This window comes from Bos indicus x Bos taurus, chromosome 15, assembly GCF_003369695.1.
Source record: "Bos indicus x Bos taurus breed Angus x Brahman F1 hybrid chromosome 15, Bos_hybrid_MaternalHap_v2.0, whole genome shotgun sequence".
NCBI classification, from domain to species: Eukaryota; Metazoa; Chordata; class Mammalia; order Artiodactyla; family Bovidae; genus Bos; species Bos indicus x Bos taurus.
In genome coordinates this window covers 36,020,004-36,041,706 of record NC_040090.1, presented here as the reverse complement: position 1 = coordinate 36,041,706, position 21,703 = coordinate 36,020,004, and the positions used below count along the sequence as shown (strand labels likewise).

The following is a 21,703-nucleotide window of genomic DNA, read 5'->3' as shown; positions in this document are numbered from 1 at the left end:
ATTCGTTTTGCTGCACAGCAGAATCTGACACAGCAATGTAAAGCAGCTATACTCCAATTAAAAAAAAAAGTTAACAGTTTCAAACAAACAACATTTATGATCAAAAACTGTCTGACTGACAAGAATTCAGGAGTGGTCTACCTAGGCATTTCTGTCTTGGGTCTCTTATTAGGTTGCAGTTAAGATGTTATTGGGGTTGTAAGCATCAAAAGGGTTGGCTGGAGCTGAAGCATCTGCTTTCAAGGTGGCCACTTTTGTAGTGCTCTTTGTTAGTAAGAGGCTTCAGTTTCTCCCGACATAAGATGCTTGTCCTCATGGCCTGTAGGTTGGCTCCTCCCAAATTGGACAATTCAAGAGTGACAGTGAGAAAGAAGCTTCAGTGTCTTTTGTGGCCTAGTTTCAGAAGATACACACTGTTTACATGCATGTGTACTATTTGTTAAAGTTGAGTCACTAAATCCAGATCATACTCAAGGGAAGGGAATTAACTCCACCTGTTGAGATAGGACTATCAAAAAACATGTGAACACTTTTTAAAGCCACCTTACCTAGTTGTTTTCAGTTCAGTTCAGTTCAGTCGCTCAGTCGTGTCCGACTCTTTGCGATCCCATGAATCGCAGCACACCAGGCCTCCCTGTCCATCACCAACTCTCGGAGTTCACTCAGGCTCACGTCCATTGAGTCAGTGATGCCATCCAGCCATCTCATCCTCTGTCGTCCCCTTCTCCCCCTGCCCCCAATCCCTCCCAGCATCAGAGTCTTTTCCAATGAGTCAACTCTTCACATGAGGTGGCCAAAGTACTGGAGTTTCAGCTTTAGCATCATTCCTTCCAAAGAACACCCAGGGCTGATCTCCTGTAGAATGGACTGGTTGGATCTCCTTGCAGTCCAAGGGTCTCTCAGGAGTCTTCCCCAACACCACAGTTCAAAAGCATCAATTCTTCGGTGCTCAGCTTTCTACCTAATTGTTTATATATATATAAACATATATATTTATGTTTATATATATTTATATATTTATATATTATGTATATATATATATATATATAAATATTATCTGAATTCTCATCTTTCTGATGTTTTGTCATTGGACCTTATCAACATGCATACTGCTCCAGTATTTTTCTCTGGAAACTTCCATGGACAGAGGAGCCTGATGGGCTACAGTCCATGGGTTGCAAAGAGTAGGATGTGACTAAGTGACTGAGCACATAGCAGGCATACATACGTGCTAGGCTATCAGCATTACAATGCCCTGAAATCTATATATGAACCACAGAGCTCATATTATCTTTGTCACCATTGATTCTTAACAGAATAACAATTGTTTCCCCCAACATTCTATCTGAATAAATAAAGAATTTACAGAAAACATGGATAAACCCCTCCCTAAAGAAAAAGGTAAATTGAGGACAGGTGTTAGGGTCCTCAATTCTTTGTTTTCTTCTTTACTAATCATGCTTGTCATGGAATATGAATTTTTTCTAAAAATTAGGGTTAAAGGTAGAGTTTGAACTGAGATAAGACTACAAAAATGTTACAATAAAAATGAGGTTTTAATCTAAGATACACTTTTGTCAAATTATCCTAGTTGTGTCTGAGTCTTTGATATCATAAGCTAATAAAGTATTTCTTAAGATTTAGGATTAAGAATCCCCATGGACAGAGGAGCCTGGCAGGCTACAGTTTATGGGGTCACGAAGAGTTGTACATAGGTGAGCAACTAAACACAGCACAGCACAGCACATTATGCTCTAACTTCAGAAAGTTTTAAGTATTTTTATAACAAATAATATAAAATTATTTTCTAATTGGACTTTATTAGTAATTTCAACAAACAAAATATTGTTTAAACAAATATGATAAAAACAGGTGATGCTGTTTCTACTACTAGTAATAGCTGAGAACACAAATTGAATGCATAGTTTGTGAACAACAATGGAAAGCCAGTGATGAGCATAAAGAGTGAAGCCTTTCATCAGGGAATTTGTGTTTTAAAAGTAGAGACAGAGAACTACACAGATAATTGCCACATGGCGTGATTAGTGCTCCGGCGGGAGTAAACACAGGGATGAGTGAGGGATGACTTTCCAAATGAAGTGATGCTAAAGTTTAAGCTGAGTCAGAAAAGAGTAGGAAAGATAGTCTCAAAAGTAATTAGCCTCCAATTAAAATAAATAAATGTAAATTTAAAAAATAAATTAATTAATTAAAAAAAAGAGAAACAACATTTGCAGAAGGAAGATTCTTGCAAAATTTTGTGTATGTGAAACTACAAAGAGAGCAGTTGGAATTTAGGGCATTTTGGAGATGAGTAGAAGAAGATGCAACTAAAGAGGATTAACTTCCTCTTGGGGCTGATATTGCTAGATTTCCTAAGCTATTTACTTTATCCTAAATATTTTCTGCAGAAATGACAATCACTTTTCTATTTTAGAAATATTATTATGGCTTCTTGGTCTTCCTAGGTGGTGCTAGTGGTAAAGAACCTACTTGCCGATGCAGGAGAAATAAGGGATGTGAGTTCTATCCCTGGGTCAGGAAGATTCCCTGGAGGAGAGCATGGCAACCTACACCAGTATTTTTGCCTGGAGAATCCCATGGACAGAGGAGCCTGATGGGCTACAGTCCACAGGGCCGCACAGAGTCGCACACAACTGAATTGACTTAGCACAGCATGTCATGGCTTCAGAGGAGAGGACGGATTGGTGGGGTGGAATTGAATTTTAGATCAATAAGGGCCCAATAACAGAAGCAACGAGAGACAGAAGAGTGGTTATTGAAGGAGGAACGTGATTCTAAAGATATTTTGAAGTAGATTTCAAAATCAGCAAGTGTATGTGTAAGGAGTTTTATATGAAAGCTCAAGTGTTTGATCAAGATGAATGATTTGTGATAACTCGGCCATTTTCTTTTTAGGTATCAGAAAGAAGAATCCATGTATACACTTTAAATCTATTTACATTTTATGAAAATAACCTTTGAAAATTTATAGCATAAACAAAATATCACTTAAAGACATGCAAATTCTCTGAAACACACAGAAAAAACACACGCATTCACACACAAGAAATACAGAGAGTATCTCGGTGGCTTTCCCAGCCAGCCATTTTGAAAGCCCCAGGAGATTCTGCTCCCCGATACACTGCTTGTCCAGGAAGATCTGAGCCTGCAGGGACTCAGTCCACCCCAACTTTGGGACCTCAGAACTTCATGATCTAGACCATCTGGGAAGAGCTTCACTGTGCCTCCCTCAAGTCAACAATTGGATTAATGCCTGCTGTACCTCAGGGGCCCACCAGCCTGAATGTCTCCTCTGAAATCCCAGGAAGAGAAGGAAGATTGGCCCCTTACGGGTGCTGTTTCTGTCCATTCTTATGAAGGAGCTGGGGATTGGTGAGTGTTGGTTTGGGGACAGGTCAGGTATGATTGGAAAGCCACAGTCATGACTCAGGCCAGATCCTGGGGCAGGCTGACTGAAGGACACACAGAGGACCTGAGAGGAGGAGTGAGAAAAGATAAGGGGGACTCAGTCCAGCTTTCCCCATGAGACAGTCCACAGGCCAGGGAGCCAGATTATAAAGTCTAAGGATTGAAATGAGGATGGAGAAATAAAGGAAGCAAGCAGGACTGGAGCTGTCATGCGGACAATTCAATTGCTGAAACAAAATTGTCTAAGAACTTGGATCCAGAACACTGGACCAGCACTCCGTATTTTTTGTGATTTGACACTTTCTGCTATATCTGTGCATTTGCCTCTGTTTGTTGTCAAAATGGTGTTACATACTAGTTGCTATTTATTGAGAGCCTACTATTTTCCAGTCATTGAGGTGAGGACGTTTCTCCGGTAGAAAATCTCTTCAGAAAAATGCTATGAGGAAACAGGCATTTTAAAGAAATCAAATAACGTGTTAAGTATAGTGAAAAAAGAGGCACAGGTTAAGTGCAAATTCAGGACACTTGACTCTAAAATCAGAGTCCTTAAGCAGTGTCTGTATTGTGACTTTGTGTAGACTTTCCCTATGTTCTATGTGCTTCGAGGAGGATGTGCAAAAATATGTTGTGTGTTTGTTAATTAATTAATTAACCCGTTATTTTAGCCATTGATTCATTAACCTGCACTTTAATGAGTACAGGGTGACTAGAATAAAGGTAGGATGGAGAATGATGTGGCTGCACATGCACAAAAGACCCACGTCAAACAAGAGCTTGTGTGTGCAGTAAGTTAAACATTACTCATTTATCCAGTAAAACTTAAGTGTTTAATAAAAATTAAGCTAGAATAAGGAGATAAAGCTATAAATATGAAAATCTTTACCCTCAAGAAAGATAGATGATAGGCAAGTAAATGCAATAAATTGTGGTACATCCTTCCAAAAGGCTTATGTACATGGTTCTCGGTGTGTGAATAAAAGGACTGTCTTTTTTTTTTTTTCTCTTAATTTAAAAAATTTATTTATTTAGGGCTGTGCTGTGTTTTCCTTGCTGCATGGACTTTCCATTATACATGATTTTCAGTTATCAGTTCAGTTCAGTCGCTCAGTCATGTCCGACTCTTCGCAACCCCATGGACTGCATCACACCAGGCTTCCCTGTCCATCACCAATTCCCAGAGCTTACTCAAACTCACGTCCATAGAGTCAGTGATGCCATCCAACCATCTCATCCTCTGTTTTCCCCTTCTTCTGCCTTAAATCTTTCCCAGTATCAGGGTCTTTTCCAGTGAGTCAGTTCTTTGAATCAGGTGGCCAAAGTATTGTAGTTTCAGCTTCCGCATCCGTCCTTCCAATGAATATTCAGAACTTATTTCTTTTAGGATGGACTGGTTGGATCTCCTTGCAGTCCAAGGGACTCTCAAGAGTCTTCTGCAACACCACAGTTCAAAAGTGTCAATTCTTCGGCACTCAGCTTTCTTTATGGTCCAACTCTCATATCCATACATGACTACTGGAAAAACCATAGCCCTGACGAGACGGACCTTTGTTGGCAAAGTTAATGTCTTTGCTTTTGAATATACTGTCTAGTGCGTCTATTCATGATTTACATGTGAAAGTGTTAGTCACTCAGTCATGTCTGGCCGTTTGCGATCTCATGGACTATAGACGGTAGGCTCCCCTGTCTGTGGAGTTCTCTAGGCAAGAATAATGGAGTGGATTGCCATTCCCTTCTCCAGAGGATCTTTTTGACCCAGCGATTGAACCTGTGTCTCCTGCACTGCACACAGATTCTTTACCATCTGAGCCACAAGGGAATATCTAATGGTTCTAATTTCTCTATGAAGTAAAATAAAACATTATCTGTTGAGAAAGAGGAATTTGGGGATAGTTAATGTGCTTAAAAGAGAGTAGGGAAAAAATCCAGAGAATTCCCTGATGGTTCGGTGGTTAAGGCTCTGTGCTTTCACTACTAACGGCCTGGGTTCAATCCCTAGTCAGGGAGTTAAGATTACACATGGTGCAGCCAAAAAAAAAAAAAAGTCATGCAGGAAGATTGAGTTGTACAAGATCATGTTGTTGGACCATTGGACAGTGTTGAGGATTAAGTTTAAGGCTGATGATTATGAAATTTGGGGAACACAAATATACTTAACTAAGAAATACTTTTCCATCATGACGTAGAGTACTTACTAGGTTTTTTAATCTAGGAATTATATTTTGCCATTTATATATCATGGAAGCTCAGTGGAGGGAGGGCAGCAAAATATTTAAAGAGAGTAGTTGAAATGATGACTTGTAGATGTTAAACTACATAAAGAGGGATGCAAAGACACATGGATACTGAAGGAATGAGAGTGACAAAGTCAGTGCTGAAGAGGCATTGAGGTTCTTGAGGAACAGATTGGTAATAGGTGACTCACATCATAGGAGAGATATAAAACCATATTTGTGATTTATGAGGTTAGTCAATCTGGGGTTACAATACTTCAAAGATATGGCCCTGGAATTGGGTGGGCTGATCATCAGTAACAAAATGAAGTCATCCAGCGTGATGCTGTGCTACTTTGAGGGGAAAATTTTGGGTAAGTAAAGGGCAAGGATGTTAAACTTGTTGCAGATAATAGCCAGATATATATCTTCAAATAATAAAGGGAATACAAGGAAGTTTGGGAAAGATAATAATAAGAAAATATAAAAGTTGGGTAAATTAATAGGTTATTTCTAACAAACATTATTTATGCAAAATGAGTACCAAGAACGGATATCTACAGGCAGTATGACTTACACCTTCACTTAGGAATGTTCCTCTTAATAGTGAAAAGTATTCGTTGTTTCATTTAATACATTGAAAGATAAGCTTTACTTTTTCTTATTTTCATTTTGTAAGGTTTGTGTTCTTTGTCTATAAAGTTGTCTGATGTTCCCAGGTTTATCCTTTTGTTTTACCCTTTCTGGGTACTTTGCTTTAGATATTTTTCATGTGAGCAACATACAATCAGATTTTATTTTAAAAGACTTCATTGATACCTATGCTTTTAAGTGCGCTGCTGCTGCTGCTGCTAAGTCGCTTCAGTCATGTCCGACTCTGTGCGACCCCATAGATGGCAGCCCACCAGGCTCCACCGTCCCTGGGATGCTCCACCGTCCCTGGGATTCTCCAGGCAAGAACACTGGAGTGGGTTGCCATTTCCTTCTCCAAGGCATGAAAGTGAAAAGTGAAAGTGAAGTCACTCAGTCCTGTCTGACTCTTTATAACCCCATGGACTGCAGCCCGCCAGGCTTCTCTGTAGAATTCAGAAATCTACATTTACAAAAGTTTTAAATTTATTTATATTATTTTTGGCTGTGCTGGTCTTCGTTGCTGTGTCAGCTTTTCTCTAGTTGTCTCTAGGGCATTCAGGCGTCCGTAGTTGCAGCACATGGGCTCAGTAGTTGTGGCTCGTGGACTCTAGAGCACAGGCTTAATAGGTGTGGTGTAGGGGCTTAGTTACTCCAGGGCATGTGAGATCTTCATGGACCAGGGATCGAACGCATGTCTTCTGCATTGGTAGGCAGATTCTTTACCACTGAACCACAAGAGAAGCCCCAGATATCTACATTTTAAATAATAAGTGATGTGCTCAATATTACACTAATTTGCTATATGCTTCCAGTTTTCTGTTTTCTTTATGTGCCGAAATTTAAATCTTTTGCTGTATAGATGTCATGTATATACAATTTTCCACAGACTGTATAGAGAATTTTGGTCATATACACAGTGGTCTAGGAAAAGACTCCTAGAGTTTGAGTCCCAGCTCTGCCATTTCCTCATTGTGTGGCAGTGGCAAGTTACTTACCTTCTCTCTGCTTCAGTTTATATATCTTTAAAATGTGGATAATGCTTTTATCTATCTCATTGTTAAGAGGAACATAGAAATGATTTCATGTAAAGAGCTTTAGTTTTGTGTAGTATAATGAAAGTTCTCAAAAATTGTTAACTCTTACTATGGTAGTCGGAAAAGGCAATGGCACCCCACTCCAGTACTCTTGCCTGGAAAATCCCATGGACAGAAGAGCCTGGTAGGCTGCAGTCCATGGGGTCGCTAAGAGTCAGACACGACTAAGTGACTTCACTTTCACTTTTCACTTTCATGCATTGGAGAAGGAAATGGCAACCCACTCCAGTGTTCTTGCCTGGAGAATCCCAGGGACGGGGGAGCCTGGTAGGCTGCCGTCTATGGGGTCGCACAGAGTCGGACATGACTGAAGCGACTTAGCAGCAGCAGCAGCACTATGGTAGTAGTAGTGTTAGTTGCTCAGTTGCATCTGACTTTTTGTGACTCCATGGACTGTAGTCTCCCAGGCTCCTCTGTCCATGGAATTCTCCAGATAAGAATACTGGAGTGGGTTGCCATTTCCTTCTCCAAAGGAAAAGAACTCTTACTATAGAGGTTGCTTATTTGCTTTTCTCTTGGTTCAGAATTTAGAATATATAAATTCTATATTTCTTTCACTTGAAATCATCTCTGTCTTTATCCAAAGCACATTTGAAATAACTGCCTTATTAAATCCTAAGGGTGTGTTGGAGGCTGGCTACATATCTTTCTCATATTATCCTCCATGGTGAGACGTTAAACACAGCCTCAGAGCACATTATGGTCTGCAAATCCCAAGACTTTCTAGAGTCAGGGAAATCATTACAACTACAATAGGGTTGGTGTGTCAAATTACAGTTCCAGGTTTATGTCTTTCCTTAAACCCTACACCCACTACCTCTTCTCAGTTTTTCTCATCTAACAGAGTACTGAAGAAGTCACCTGAGGTAGAGTGTTGTTGTTTGTGGACTTTAATGTTCTTGGCTCTGCCAGTTACTAAAGATGAGATCTTGGGTAAGATAGCTCTCAGAGTTTTAGTTTCTGTTAAAAGAAAATCAAGAGAATAAAAATAATCTCAGAAGATTGTTCTAAATGAGATAATACTTTATGAGACTGGTCTATGGGAGGAGCCTGTAATGATAAAGTGCCTCCTTATTTTTCCAATTGAAATGCCTTACTTTTTGGACTTTCTTGGTGGCACAATAGGTAAGCATCCTCCTGCCAATGCAGAGGACACATGTTCGATCCCTGGTCTGGGAAGATTCCACATGCCCTGGAGCAACTAAGCCCATACGCTACATCTATTGAGCTTGGGCTCTAGAGCCCAGGAACCACAACTACTGAGCCCACATGCTGCAGCTACCAAAGCCCATGCACCTTAGAGGCCATGCCACAACAAGAGAAGCCACTGCAATGAGAAGCCCATGCACCACAGCTGGAGTAGCCCCCATTTGCCACAACTAAAGAAAGCCCGTGAGCAGCAACAAAGACCCAGCACAGCCCCAAATAATTGTTTAATAATGCCCTAATTTTCTAATTCTCTTTTTTCTCCGATTATAGATTATTTTTCTCTATACTCATATCTATACAGCAATATATTACATTAACCTAGGCAAAACTCAGTCATTAAAATGGAAATAACATTTTATGCAGTTTGAAGAAGACTTTGGAGAGACCTGGTGCTTAGTATCAGGAGTACTAGTATTTTAGAATCTTTTTAGAGAAGATAAGCATTGTTGTTAATAGCAAAGGGAGGTTATTTCTTGGCATATGTTAATTACATATAATTTGTTTTAGCACACAGAACCTGTTAATCAGATTTCAATGGCCATATACAACCTAACTGGCTACAACATGGGTTCCTTTACCCTTTTGGGTATCCCTGGACTTGAGCAGTACCACGTCTGGATCAGCATCCCCTTCTGCCTCATCTATCTTGTGGCCATTGTGGGTAATAGTGTCCTTCTCTGCCTCATTGCAACGGAGCACAGTCTTCATGCGCCCATGTTCTTTTTCCTTTCCATGCTGGCTATTACTGATCTTACACTGTCTACCACCTGTGTCCCAAAATCTCTGAGCATCTTCTGGTTTGGTCCCCAGGAAATCAGCTTTCCTGGCTGTCTCACACAATTATTCTTTCTGCACTACAGCTTTGTTCTGGACTCAGCTATACTGCTGGCCATGGCATTTGACCGCTATGTGGCCATCTGTTCACCCTTGAGATACACCACTATTCTGACCCCCAGGACCATTGTCAAAATTGCTGTGGGAATCTCCTTCAGAAGCTTCTGTGTTTTTGTCCCATGTGTTTTCCTTGTAAATCGTCTACCCTTCTGCAGGACACATAACGTCCCTCACACATACTGTGAGCACATAGGTGTTGCCCGACTAGCCTGTGCTGACATCTCCATCAATATCTGGTATGGGTTTTGTGTTCCCATCATGACAGTGATTTTAGATGTGATTCTAATTGCTGTCTCCTACATCCTTATCCTCTGTGCTGTATTTCGCCTCCCTTCTCAGGATGCTCGTCAGAAGGCCCTGGGCACCTGTGGTTCCCATGTCTGTGTCATCCTCATGTTCTATATACCAGCATTCTTCTCCATCCTTGCACATCGCTTTGGACACAATGTCCCTCAGACCTTTCACATTGTGTTTGCCAACCTCTATGTTGTCATCCCACCTGCCCTGAACCCTATCGTCTATGGAGTAAAGACTAAGCAGATACGAGAGAAAGTCATTCTTCTGCTCTTACCTAAGAGGTCCCATTGATACATGCCTGAAGTGTAGGCAGCAGGGGCAAGTCCCTAGTCCACTTTAAAGACTAAATCTGTCACTTTGACCCCAGAGAAGGGACTGATAAAAAAATTTCTTATTAATCAAAAGTGTGATTTTTTTTGTTTCTTTATTATTTTAAGCAGAAATCTTCTCTGCCATTCCAGCTACAAAAAAAAAAAAAAAAAAAACAAATTTTTAGTCTAGGAAACTTTTTGATTTTAGGAGTCAAAAAGTTTTAAATTTCTTTTTATTTCCCCAAGCTGACTGTAAAATTTTAAATGAAAAACAATAAAATAATCAGCATCTTTTTTTCTCTATAAAGATGTTTCTAAAGAATCTGATTTTTTTCAGATTTATACATCATAGTAGTTTCTACGACTTGCAGAGCAAAGGACTTCTACCATGATACTCTGTGAGGTTCTGGATTTTTAGTTTGGATACTTCAGTTGGATGGCATCAAGTATGGGTTCTTGCATGTTCTTGGTGCATAAACAGGTTTATCTAGAAAAAAATGGCAAATAATCATGAATGACTAAGTTGAGGGTGCAGATGTTTATTTTAGATCAAGGGAGAAGGTGATGATGAAACCCAAAGCTCATTTTTCACTCAATCTCATGAAAAAACCAAGCTAGTTGGGGTGGGTACAGTCCTCTAAGTAAGAATATACAGAGGAAGCTAAATTCCCATGGCCAATAAGATGAAAAAGTATATACAGATTAGGACGTGGTTTAAAACTTGACCAATTAGAAACATTGCTAGCTCCAAGTCTCTTCTTTATTCTTATATCCCAAAAGAAATGTAGTCTGATGGCAAAAATGTATCTCTGTTTACATTATTCATTGTCTTTTCAAATCCAGTATGCTTAAGTTCGTTATAGTGAGTCATTCAGTCATTAAATCAGTCAAGGAATAACAATTTTTGGTGTTTGATGGGTGCCAGTGGTAGCTGATGTCTGAAATCCTCCCATATTTACTGTGACCTTAAATCCTACTGCTTTTTCTAAACAACCTCTAGATTCATCAGTCCAGAGTGAGCATTCCCTCCCCTTACCACAGAGGGTCAAACACTCATCACTCTTCATCTGAATAAAAATATCAGAGTTCTACACGGTTTCTCAAATTCTGGATTGCGTTCTCACCTCGATGTTACCCCTTCACTCACATGTCACTAGATTTACATTTCTTTGTAATTCTCAACATAGAATTTTAGTATGAAAGATACATTCTTTGGACTCAGAGACTCAAGTTTGCATGCTCTTTTACTGTGGGACACAGGCACATATGTTCTTTCCAAAATTATTTGCAGAATAAAAATACTATGAGGTATAAGTAGCAGAGAAAGTAAAAGTAAAACAAAACAAACAAACAAAAAAACTGAGAAAGATATTTTTTTAAAAAATAAAAAAAGTAGCTAATACAGTTTCCACATACCATGAATTCCCATTCTCTCATTGCACATGGGTCAAGAATTCAGTTCTAGGTTATGTGAGAGTTAAGCATGATTTAGTTGCATAATTCACAGCATCTATACATTAGAAGCCAGTCAAGTGTTCAGAGAAGTAAAACTACTTATTTCTGAAAGGACGAGCAGAAAGCGGTATCTTCAGAGACCTCTTAGAGAAAAGGCACAAAGTTATGTAATTAATCACATTCTTTTGGAATATGTAATTTCATGGAATTCTTCAGTCCCTTATTCCAGTACAGATCATTAGAACACCTTAACTTACCATTTAGTAATAACTAAGAGGACCTAAAAAGCCTCTTGATGAAAGTGAAAGAGCAGAGTGAAAAAGTTGGCTTAAAGCTCAACATTTAAGATCATGGCATCTGGTCCCATCACTTCATGGGAAATAGATGGGGAAACAGTGTCAGACTTTATTTTTCTGGGCTCCAAAATCACTACAGATGGTGACTGCAGCCATGAAATTAAAAGACACTTACTCCTTGGATGGAAAGTTATGACTAACCTAGATAGCATATTGAAAAGCAGAGACATTACTTTGCCAACAAAGGTCGGTCTAGTCAAGGCTATGGTTTTTCCAGTGGTCATGTATGGATGCAAGAGTTGGACTGTGAAGAAAGCTAAGCATGGAAGAATTGATGCTTTTGAACTGTGGTGTTGGAGAAGACTCTTGAGAGACCCTTGGACTGCAAGGAGATCCAACCAGTCCATTCTAAAGGAGATCAGCCCTGGGTATTCTTTGGAAGGAATGATGCTAAGGCTGAAACTCCAGTACTTTGGCCACTTCATGCGAAGTTTTGACTCATTGGAAAAGACTGTGATGCTGGGAGGGATTGGGGGCAGGAGGAGAAGGGGACGACAGAGGATGAGATGGCTGGATGGCATCACTGACTCGATGGACATGAGTTTGAGTGAACTCCAGGAGTTGGTGAAGGACAGGGAGGCCTGGTGTGCTGCGATTCATGGGGTCGCAGAAAGTCGGACACGACTGAGCAACTGAACTGAACTGAACAATTTAGTGGGGAGGTAATATAATGCTAGTCTCTTTAAGCCTGGTTTAGTCCATGTATTCTGGGGCATTCAGAGTACTAAGTGGACATTAGCAATCATTATTCATTCATTCAACAATGTTTAGCAAAATGCTTGACACAAAATTTAATATCTGAAACACTGGGCTAGGTATTGTTTTCATCATATTGAACAAAATCGATATGTCCCCCATTTAGTAGAAATTGTTATCCAGTGATGGAAAAAAACCTTGATCATAAAAACGCCCAAATGAACATGCAATTTCAGATTGCATTAGGTTTTAAAATGGACAGAAACTAACCCAAATGTTAGAAGCAGTGCCTTTGGAGAGAAACTATCAAAGGAAAGCAGCTTCAAATTAGGCTTTCGAAAGGCCCGACCTGAAAGAAAGAAAATTTTCTCTAAGAACAATGAGAATCATGAGAAGTCAGGCAAGCAGGGGAAGGTGGATGGCACGATTTAAGCAGAGGAGGTGAAATATCTGTACACTGAAAATTATAAAACATTTATAAAAGTAATGAAGACCAGTTTTCCCATTATTCAAAAGTAGAGCATTTCTATAAAACTTTGCATAAGCCAAAATGGCTTAAAGCAAAAATTACCTTAAGACACATCTTGCCAACAGGTGCATAAAATAAGTTGAGATACAGTATAGATGATCAATGACACAGTTCAAAGTTATGATGACTTGATGCTGAGATACTGAGAGTAATTCCTGGGAAAGGAGATTGGTAGGACCACTCTTGCTGCTCTGGGTGTGCACTGTTCCATAATATCTGGTTGCAAAACAAATGTTGAACATGATTATTGCTTTCCACTTTTTTTTTTCTACAATACAATAGTTCTCTTCAGATTTCTTTCAGCTGATGAAAATAGTTACTAAAGTGTCTTTTGTAAAAGTAAAGGAGTATGAAGCAAACTTTCAAAAAGTGGAATACCTGTAAATGGAAAGATATCTCATATTCTTGCATGGGGAGAATGAATATTATTAAAGTCTTCATACAACCCAAAGACATCTGCAGATTCAATACAATCTTTATTAAGATTCTAATGGCATTTTTCAGAAATATAGGAAAAATCATCCTAAAATTTGTATGAAACCACAAAAGACCTGAAGAGCCAAAGCAATCTAAAGAAGGAGCTGGAGACAACACAACTCCTGATTTCAAACTATAAAGCAGTAGTAATCAAGTGATTACTACTTGATTATACAATGATTATAGAATGGCACAAAAACCCGATATATGGATCAACTGAACAGATAAGAAAGCCAAGAAATAAGTCCTCGCATATATGGTCCACAAGGGCACCAATAGAGAAAGGATGTTGCTATTATTATTTAGTGGCTAAGTCATGTCCAACTCTTGAGACCCCAAGCTGGGCTCCTCTGTCCATGGGATTTTCCAGGCAAGAATCCTGGAGTGGGTTACAATTTCCTCCTCCAGAGCATCTTCCTGACCCAGGGATTGAGCCTGCCTCATCTGTGTCTCCTGCATTGGCTGGCAGATTCTTTATAGCTGTGCCACCAGGAAAAGGATAATCTATTTAATAAATGGTATTGGAAAAACAATATCCACAAACAAAATGATAAAACTGGATTCTGATCTTACATTATTCACAAAATTGAACTCAAAATAGATTGTTTTAAACATATGAGCATAAATTATAAAATCCCTGGTAGCAAACAAAGGGAAAAAGCACTTGTACATTGATCCTGACAATGATTTTTTGGATGATAGCCAAAGCACAGGTAAAATCAGCAAAAATAAATGAGATTACACACACACAATGATATATCGTTCAGCCACAAGAAAGAATAACATTTTACTGCTTGTGATCTACACAGATGAAAGGTATCATGCTAAGTGAAATTAGCCATACAGAAAAAAAGAAAAATACTGTGTGGTTTCACTTATATGTGAAATAAAAAGATTTTTTTTCTTTAAGTTGAACGCATAGAAACAGAGAGTACAATGGGGATTGGGAGGCATGGGGAGATGTTGATCAAAGGGTACAATGTTTCAGCTATAAGCTTGTATATAAATAAGCTCTGGAGGTCTAATGTGCAGTATTATGACTGTAGTTAATAATACTGTATTGTATACTTGAATTCTGATAAGGGAGTAGGCTGTAAATATTTTCACCACACACACACACACACACACGCATACACACACACACAAATATGTAACTTTATGGATGTGTTAATTAACTTGATTGTGGTAAATATTTTATAATGTATATTATATAAAGCTACCATGTACACTTTAAATATATACAATATTTTTTTTGGCCACGTGATACAGCTTGCTGGATTTTAGTTCCCCAACCAGATTGAACCTGGGCCATAGCAATGAAAGCCCAGAGTCCTAACCAGTGGACCACTAAGGACTTCCCTAAATATGTACAATTTTATTTGTCAAGTATACCTAAATAAAACTGGGAAAAAAGAAAAGCAGACATTTATGGATGAATAAACTTGCTTATTATTTTTATGTCATATATAAAATGTATGCTTGTTTTTTGAGAACAAACAAACAAAGGGATTAGTATGTATAAAGACACAGTTGAAAAAAGGCTCAGTGCTTTAAAGGAACTGGAAACTGATGGGGATGGAGTGGCTATACGTAGAGGGAATAAAAAAAGTGAGACTGCAGAACGTACAAAAATCCAGATCATTTAAGAAGTTTGTTTAATATTTTAATAAAAATTTAAAGCTATAGAAATTTTAAGTAAGGTGGCAACAAAGCCCCAAATTGTATTATAAAACATTATATATAAATCTTTTGTTTTAATGATGGGGTTTGGGATAGTTTTGAGGGAGGAATGGAGAGGGAGGTCACTGGATAAACAACCACCCATTCTCACGCACCTGGATGTGGTGAGACCAAAAGAAAAACCTACCGCCTTCAGTAGCCTGATGAAAAGGCATGGCCAATGTCAGTTAGAAATGACCCAATAGAATGCCTGTCTCTGGGGCTGAGTCCTTGTGAAGTAACTCAGATTCACAGAGTTATTTTGTTGTATAAAATAGCTAAGTGGGAGTCCAGGTAATTGATAGGGGCCGAAATTAACATGTAAAAAATAATAAAACAGGATAAGGAAATTTCCACTTTCATTTAATTGCTTAATCCCTTAATCATTTAAAAAAGAGTAACACAATTTCTAGTCAAAGAAATTGTTAATGTATGATAGTAATTGAATTTTGGAGACTTTCATTTTAAAATAGTTGATTTGTACTCCTGCATGTAGCAGGACCAGCTATTTATTAAGGCAGCTCTCCTAGATCATGCTAACAGAACCATAAGATTTACATGTAAAATAATAGTTGGTGTGTTGCTGTTATTTAAGTTGGCATGAAGGATGGGATGTAATTCAAATTTTTAGGGTATGAATTATAAATAAGGAGGGCTGGGACACCAGAGTATATTCCTATTTTAATTCAGTAGAAGTCAATAACTGATTCACTAGAAAACTCTTTTTATAACATCAGGTTATGGAAACATTAAGTTGTAAGTTCTACATAACCTTTTGTAAGGACCAAGTGTTCATATAAAACTCACTTAATCTACCTGTAACCAGTTCTTTTGCACCTAATGAATAGCCAGAAATGACAGATTTCTTCATAAAGAGACAGATGACACCAAAGGTAAGATTTGGAATTTTCTGTGACTTAAATGTACATACTTTTCTTATATGAATTCTGGTTCAAGAAAATTCGACTTACAGTACCTCAGAGAAAACTCTGGTAGGCATTTGACTGATGTTTTCAATAGTCTTTCAATGTTATATATAAAAAAATAGCCATTGAAAATGGAATTATTTGTACTCAGTGTCCAACCAGAAGAAAACCTGCCCAGGGATGAGATAAAAACAAAAATATGAGCAATTTTAAAGCTCACTTTGAGAGTTATTGCTGAATGTCTTTGTAAACTTAAGACAGAAAGACTAGATTTACCAAACTTAGGAAAATTGACGTGGTCCTTAGAGTTGTAGGAGAAACACCTCTTAGTTCTAAATTGAGATCTGAGCCCCAAGAAAGCCTGACAGTATCAACAGGCAAATCGAAGGAAGACAGAGTGAGAATGGATCCAGAAGATGTTTAAGGGGAAACAGTATTATACAGTAATTTGCTTAAAAAATTCATGTAAGTAGAGAGGTGTGACACTCGCAGAGCTTAGAAACATTGAAAGGAATGGGTTTGGGGTGTCATGAATGCAGTCTGGGCCACAATAGCTTTGAATCTAAAGTGGGATGTTTAGCCAAAGATGTTCCAAATAGGATGCCCTCTTTGATACTCAAAAACCATTTCTCATGTTGTCCTCATGTGGGAGTTCCAACCAACTTTCCTGTTTTCCAGTTTTTATGCTCTCATCTACGTATATATGTGTCCTCTGGGGGAAAATAAAAGACTCAAAAATTCATTGTAGAGTTTAGTAATGCAGATCCTGGGGCCTGACTCTGAAAAGCAGTGTTAGATTATCTGAGGTGAGCCATCTCATCCTTCTAACAGGTCCACTGTGAATCCACCACTGTGCTAAGTATTTTCATAGGCACTGTCCCATGTTTTTGTCCTAATTTGTAAATCCTTACATAATCTTGAGATCTTCTGATCTTGGATCTCCTTGCCAAGATCTTAGAGGCCATACATGCTCAGCTGGGGACTCTTTGTGACCCCATGGACTGTATGTAGCCTGCTGAACCCCTCTGTTCATGGGATTTCCTAGGCAACAGTACTGGAGTGGGTTGCCATTTCCTTCTCCAGGGGATCTTTCCAACCCAGGGATCGAACCTGGGTCTTCTGCATTGCCATTGGCAGGCAGCTTGTTTATCACTGAGCCACCAAGGAAGCCATAATCTTTAGAAGTAGGGACTATATTATATATGTCAATTTCCTGTTCAAAGTCATTTATATGGTGATGGCATGACCTTGAAACCTAGGTGGCCTGATAGGTGGGCACACATGGCCACATACCTATAGTCATAGAGCTCACATGCAAATATAAAAACAAAAACATACCCTGAACAGTGTTAGCTCACAGACCCAGGCAGGGTTAATATAGTCTTATTTACCCTCTTCCCTTGAGAGTGAGAAAAGAAGGTGTTAGAGTCCCTCAGGCCCTAACTTTTTACCTCTTCCCCTCATTGAACAACGACCAGGAAAAAATAAATAAATAAGGAGATCAACCTGTCTATTAGTCCTTTCCTTCCTCCTCCACTTAGTTCTTTGGGTGATGTGTTTGGTCCTCTTGCAGATTTTCTGTGTGTCTATCATCATAATCTTTATTCTCTCCATTTGACCCAATAACCAAACTAGGTGAGTGCTGGTTATTTAAAGGGGGTTGGTTGGAATTAGGAGAGAAAGAGTGAATGAAAAGCTCAGGATTCCATGTTCTAGGAGTCACAGACCGAGCACTACAACTTTCTTTCCAAGCAACTCAGATTTTTAAGCTGGGTTTATGGTCTCCTGTGCTTGGATATATGCTCCAAATGATTAGAATAGATAAACATCTGGGTTAAGAATGGCCACGGTAAGTGCTATTCAGGCAACTTCTGTTAGATTTGTGGCAAGGACCCACAGCCCTAACTTGAGGAGTAGTTTTAAGTGTTTGGATACTCTTGTCAGTTTTTATATATCTGTCTATTTCTGTTTTCTTCTTCACTGTGTGATCTGACTGTTGGGGATCATCCAGATGATATAAAATATAATCCAATAAAAAAGTAAATCTTATTGTGCGCTTACTATGTGTCAGACACTGAAATAAGGAGTAGTTTGAGGGGCATGTCTAATTTTGTCCTAAAAGTAACAAAGAATTAGATATTAGGCCCTTTTCAAAAATGAAGATCGAAGGATCATATAGTTCAACTAAGTTTGCCCAAGTTCACACAGCTAGAAAATTATGGAATTGAGATTAAAACCTTCTGGTTCTACTGCCACTCTGTGCCAATATGCTATTGAAATAATATGGGTACATGTATGTGTGTGTGTATCTATCATAATCACATTTAATCAAATCAATACTGTTTATATCTTCTAAAACCTAGTTTGTGTTGAAATTTCACCAATTATATGTTATCTTCTATTTCTGGTTTATTTAAATAGAATTCATTCAAGAACTGCATTTGCTTGTGCGTTCTCTAAAATTTATTTTACTTTAGAAAAGTATTTTCCTCCTCCAAGTACCCAACCATTTTAATGGCATTGACATTTTGAGAAGACCAGGCTGTTTGGTAGATGGCCCCACATTGTAGATTTGTCTGAGCTGTGAAACGACAAGCCTCAGAACTAACTTTGTGTGCCCGTGTGTGTGTCTGTAAATGTTTCTGCATGACTGTAGAAACATCTGTTGTGTTTGAGTGCATGAAAATATAAAAACTAGAGAAAAACTTTCTTCACACATGTCTGAAGAAAAGATGATTTCAGACCAGCTGGAAGAGCTGTGATTCAGAGTATATGGTTTCTGGGTGCTGGTGCCGTGTATTATTTGAGTGTGTGAGCAGCGCAGAAGAGGGGTTTCAGCACAAAGGCTGCATATCCTAATTAAATCTCTACCGTTGGCCATGGGTGAGTTCTAGGCCTCTGGTGGGTAAGAGAACCGAGTGAAGGTGTGACAGAGGATGCACACACTTAGCATGTAAGGGGTTGGTCTGTGGGCCACTGTCTGAACTCTGCACTGTGTTCCCCAGACCCAGAACATATGAATTCCGGAGACACTAAAGGAGAGTTTGAGTTTCTGTAAGAAATGTGATTTTGCTTATAGATAAGGGAAGGTCAGAAAGAACAGAGCACCTGATTTTTCTTTGGCAAAAGCAGAAGAGTGTCGACACTAAGTGCTGGCTTGGGAGAGGGAAGGTATGGTGAACTGGGTCTAAGAATGTGCTAAAAAAGTGCCTGTAGGGATAAAGCTGAGAATGCGTTTTGACCTTGTCAGGTTAGGAGTCTGAGGCATGTAGCTATCACAAGCTTTCTCTTAGTGCTGATCCTGGAAGTCCCTGGCCTTGCTGTGGTTAGTTATCCCTAGAATAGAAATCATTTTCTACATAGATGCATTACTGGATCAGGAATGTTGAAGAACCTAGCATTATTTTTGTGCATAATGTTCATTTGTTCATTAATAATACTTTGAGCAGCTGAGTCACAAACATCTTTGTCCTGCAAACTGAGAGTCTACAGCTGCCGCATCACCTTCACTGCTCTCCTCTCCTGGCCTCAAGGGGACAGCTCATCTTTATTCCCGCCTGGGAACTGAATCAATTTTTATACTATCTTTAAAGATTACAAACCATTTACAGTTATATGGGGACGTCCCTGTTGGTCCAGTGGCTAAGACTTCGCCTTCCAATGCAGTGAGTGTGGGTTTGATCCCTGGTCCAGAACTAAGATCCCACATGCCTCTCAGCCAAAAAACCAAAACATAGAACAGAAGCAATATGGTAACAAACTAAAAACTTTAAAAATGGTCCACGTAAGAAAAAACATTGGCTATTTTCCCCACGTTGCACCATATATCCTTGTAACCTCTTATACCCAATAGCTTGTACCTCCCACTCCCCAACCATCATATTGCCCCTTTCCCTGCTTCTCCACACTGGTAACCATTGGCTTATTCTCTATATAAGTGAGCCTACTTCTGTTTTATTATATTCACAGCTTTGTTGTATTTTTTAAACTCCACATATAAGTGATATCATACAGTATTCGTCTTTCTCCGTCTGACTCATTTCACTTAGCTTAACACCTTCCAAGTCCATACATGTCGCTTCAGATAGGAAAACTTCAAGGACCTAGTCTTTAAAAGATTTATTCCCAGAGGCAAGATTTTGGTAATTTACAAAGAAAATTGGCAATGACACAATCCAATCATGCAGTATTTTTTATATTAGCATTGGTGTTTGTTATAGGTGTGTACGGTGTGTGCATATGAGTGTGTATGTGTAGTAATGTGTAGATATGTGTATGTTTGTGTGAGAGAGAGGGGGGAAGAGGGATTTCAGGTTTGTGTAAAATTATGTGTGGGTAAATATATGATGGTAAAACATATGAGAGAATGTGAGTATAGATCAAGGCATTCTTGAAATTTTAAGTACTACGTATGTGTGTATCTAAGATAGTATATATCCTGCAGCGGACATGTCTATCAAATAGAATATGCATTTACAAAGAAATAATTATTTTGGATAGAAATCTTGATCAAAATTGTTATTAAGTCCAAAGCATTAGGATAGTATAAAGCTGTATAATTTACTGAGTTCTGGAAAACAGTATTTTTGGAGGAACAAGAATCCATGAGCTGAAGTGTATGGGATTTTTAAATTTAAGTTGCACCTGTTTTTCAGCATAGTATAGGAACTCAGACAGTGTTGGCTAAACTGAATGAGGATTTTGAATGGAAAAAAGTGATGTGGACTTCACAAATTGAAGAAGCACAGTCACCATGAAGCTTGAAAAGAGTGAATAATTGCTTGGGACAATGACAGAAGGAGTTGATATTAACTAACGATGACCATGCATGCCTGCTAAGTCGCTTCAGTTGTGTCTGACTCTGTGTGACCCTATGGACTGTAGACCACCAGGCTCCTCTGTCCATGGGATTCACCAGGCCAGAATACTGGAGTGGATTGCCATGCACTCCTCCAGGGGATCTTCCCAGCTTAGGGATCGAACCCGCATCCCTTAAGTCTCTTGCATTGACAATCAAATTCTTTACAAGTAGTGCCCCTGGGAATCCCTTAATGATGTCCATAAAGTCATGTAAACTATAATCCACCAACTCTTGGAAAAATATGTCCTGTAAATTGATAGTTTGTAACAGAGGTACCCTGCATAATCAAAAGAATGATTGATGCCAATATGGAAAACTCCCTGGAAAAGCCATATAAATCATGAGGCATGGCCAGAATAAATAAGATAGTCTCTTTAGGTAAAGTAACTGTATGTTCTAATATATATGAAACTGTGTGGCTTATGCATGTTACCTGCCAACTTCCTAACAATCTTTCTTCACTACAAAGTATCTCATTTTGAATTATAATTAGACAGTCATTTTATTTTTCGGGATATATAATGAGCTGTTGGAAGTGAGGGTGACTCAAGTGAGCCTAACATTTACCACCCTCTGTCTTCAGGAACTGGGACTTGTGCCA

The 21,703-nt window shown here is 38.8% G+C and overlaps 1 protein-coding gene across 1 annotated transcript; it reads left to right on the top strand.

The window, feature by feature from the left end:
* Window positions 1-9,115: 9,115 nt before the first annotated feature.
* LOC113904805 (olfactory receptor 52H1-like) lies at window positions 9,116-10,063 on the top strand. The gene has a single exon (XM_027561895.1). It carries the CDS (start codon window positions 9,116-9,118, stop codon window positions 10,061-10,063), a length of 948 nt encoding a protein of 315 aa, XP_027417696.1.
* Window positions 10,064-21,703: the final 11,640 nt, after the last annotated feature.

Bases quoted from the DNA above. Each gene is read 5' to 3' on its own strand.
- LOC113904805 (XM_027561895.1), top strand. From the start codon at position 9,116: ATGGCCATATACAACCTAACTGGCTACAACATGGGTTCCTTTACCCTT.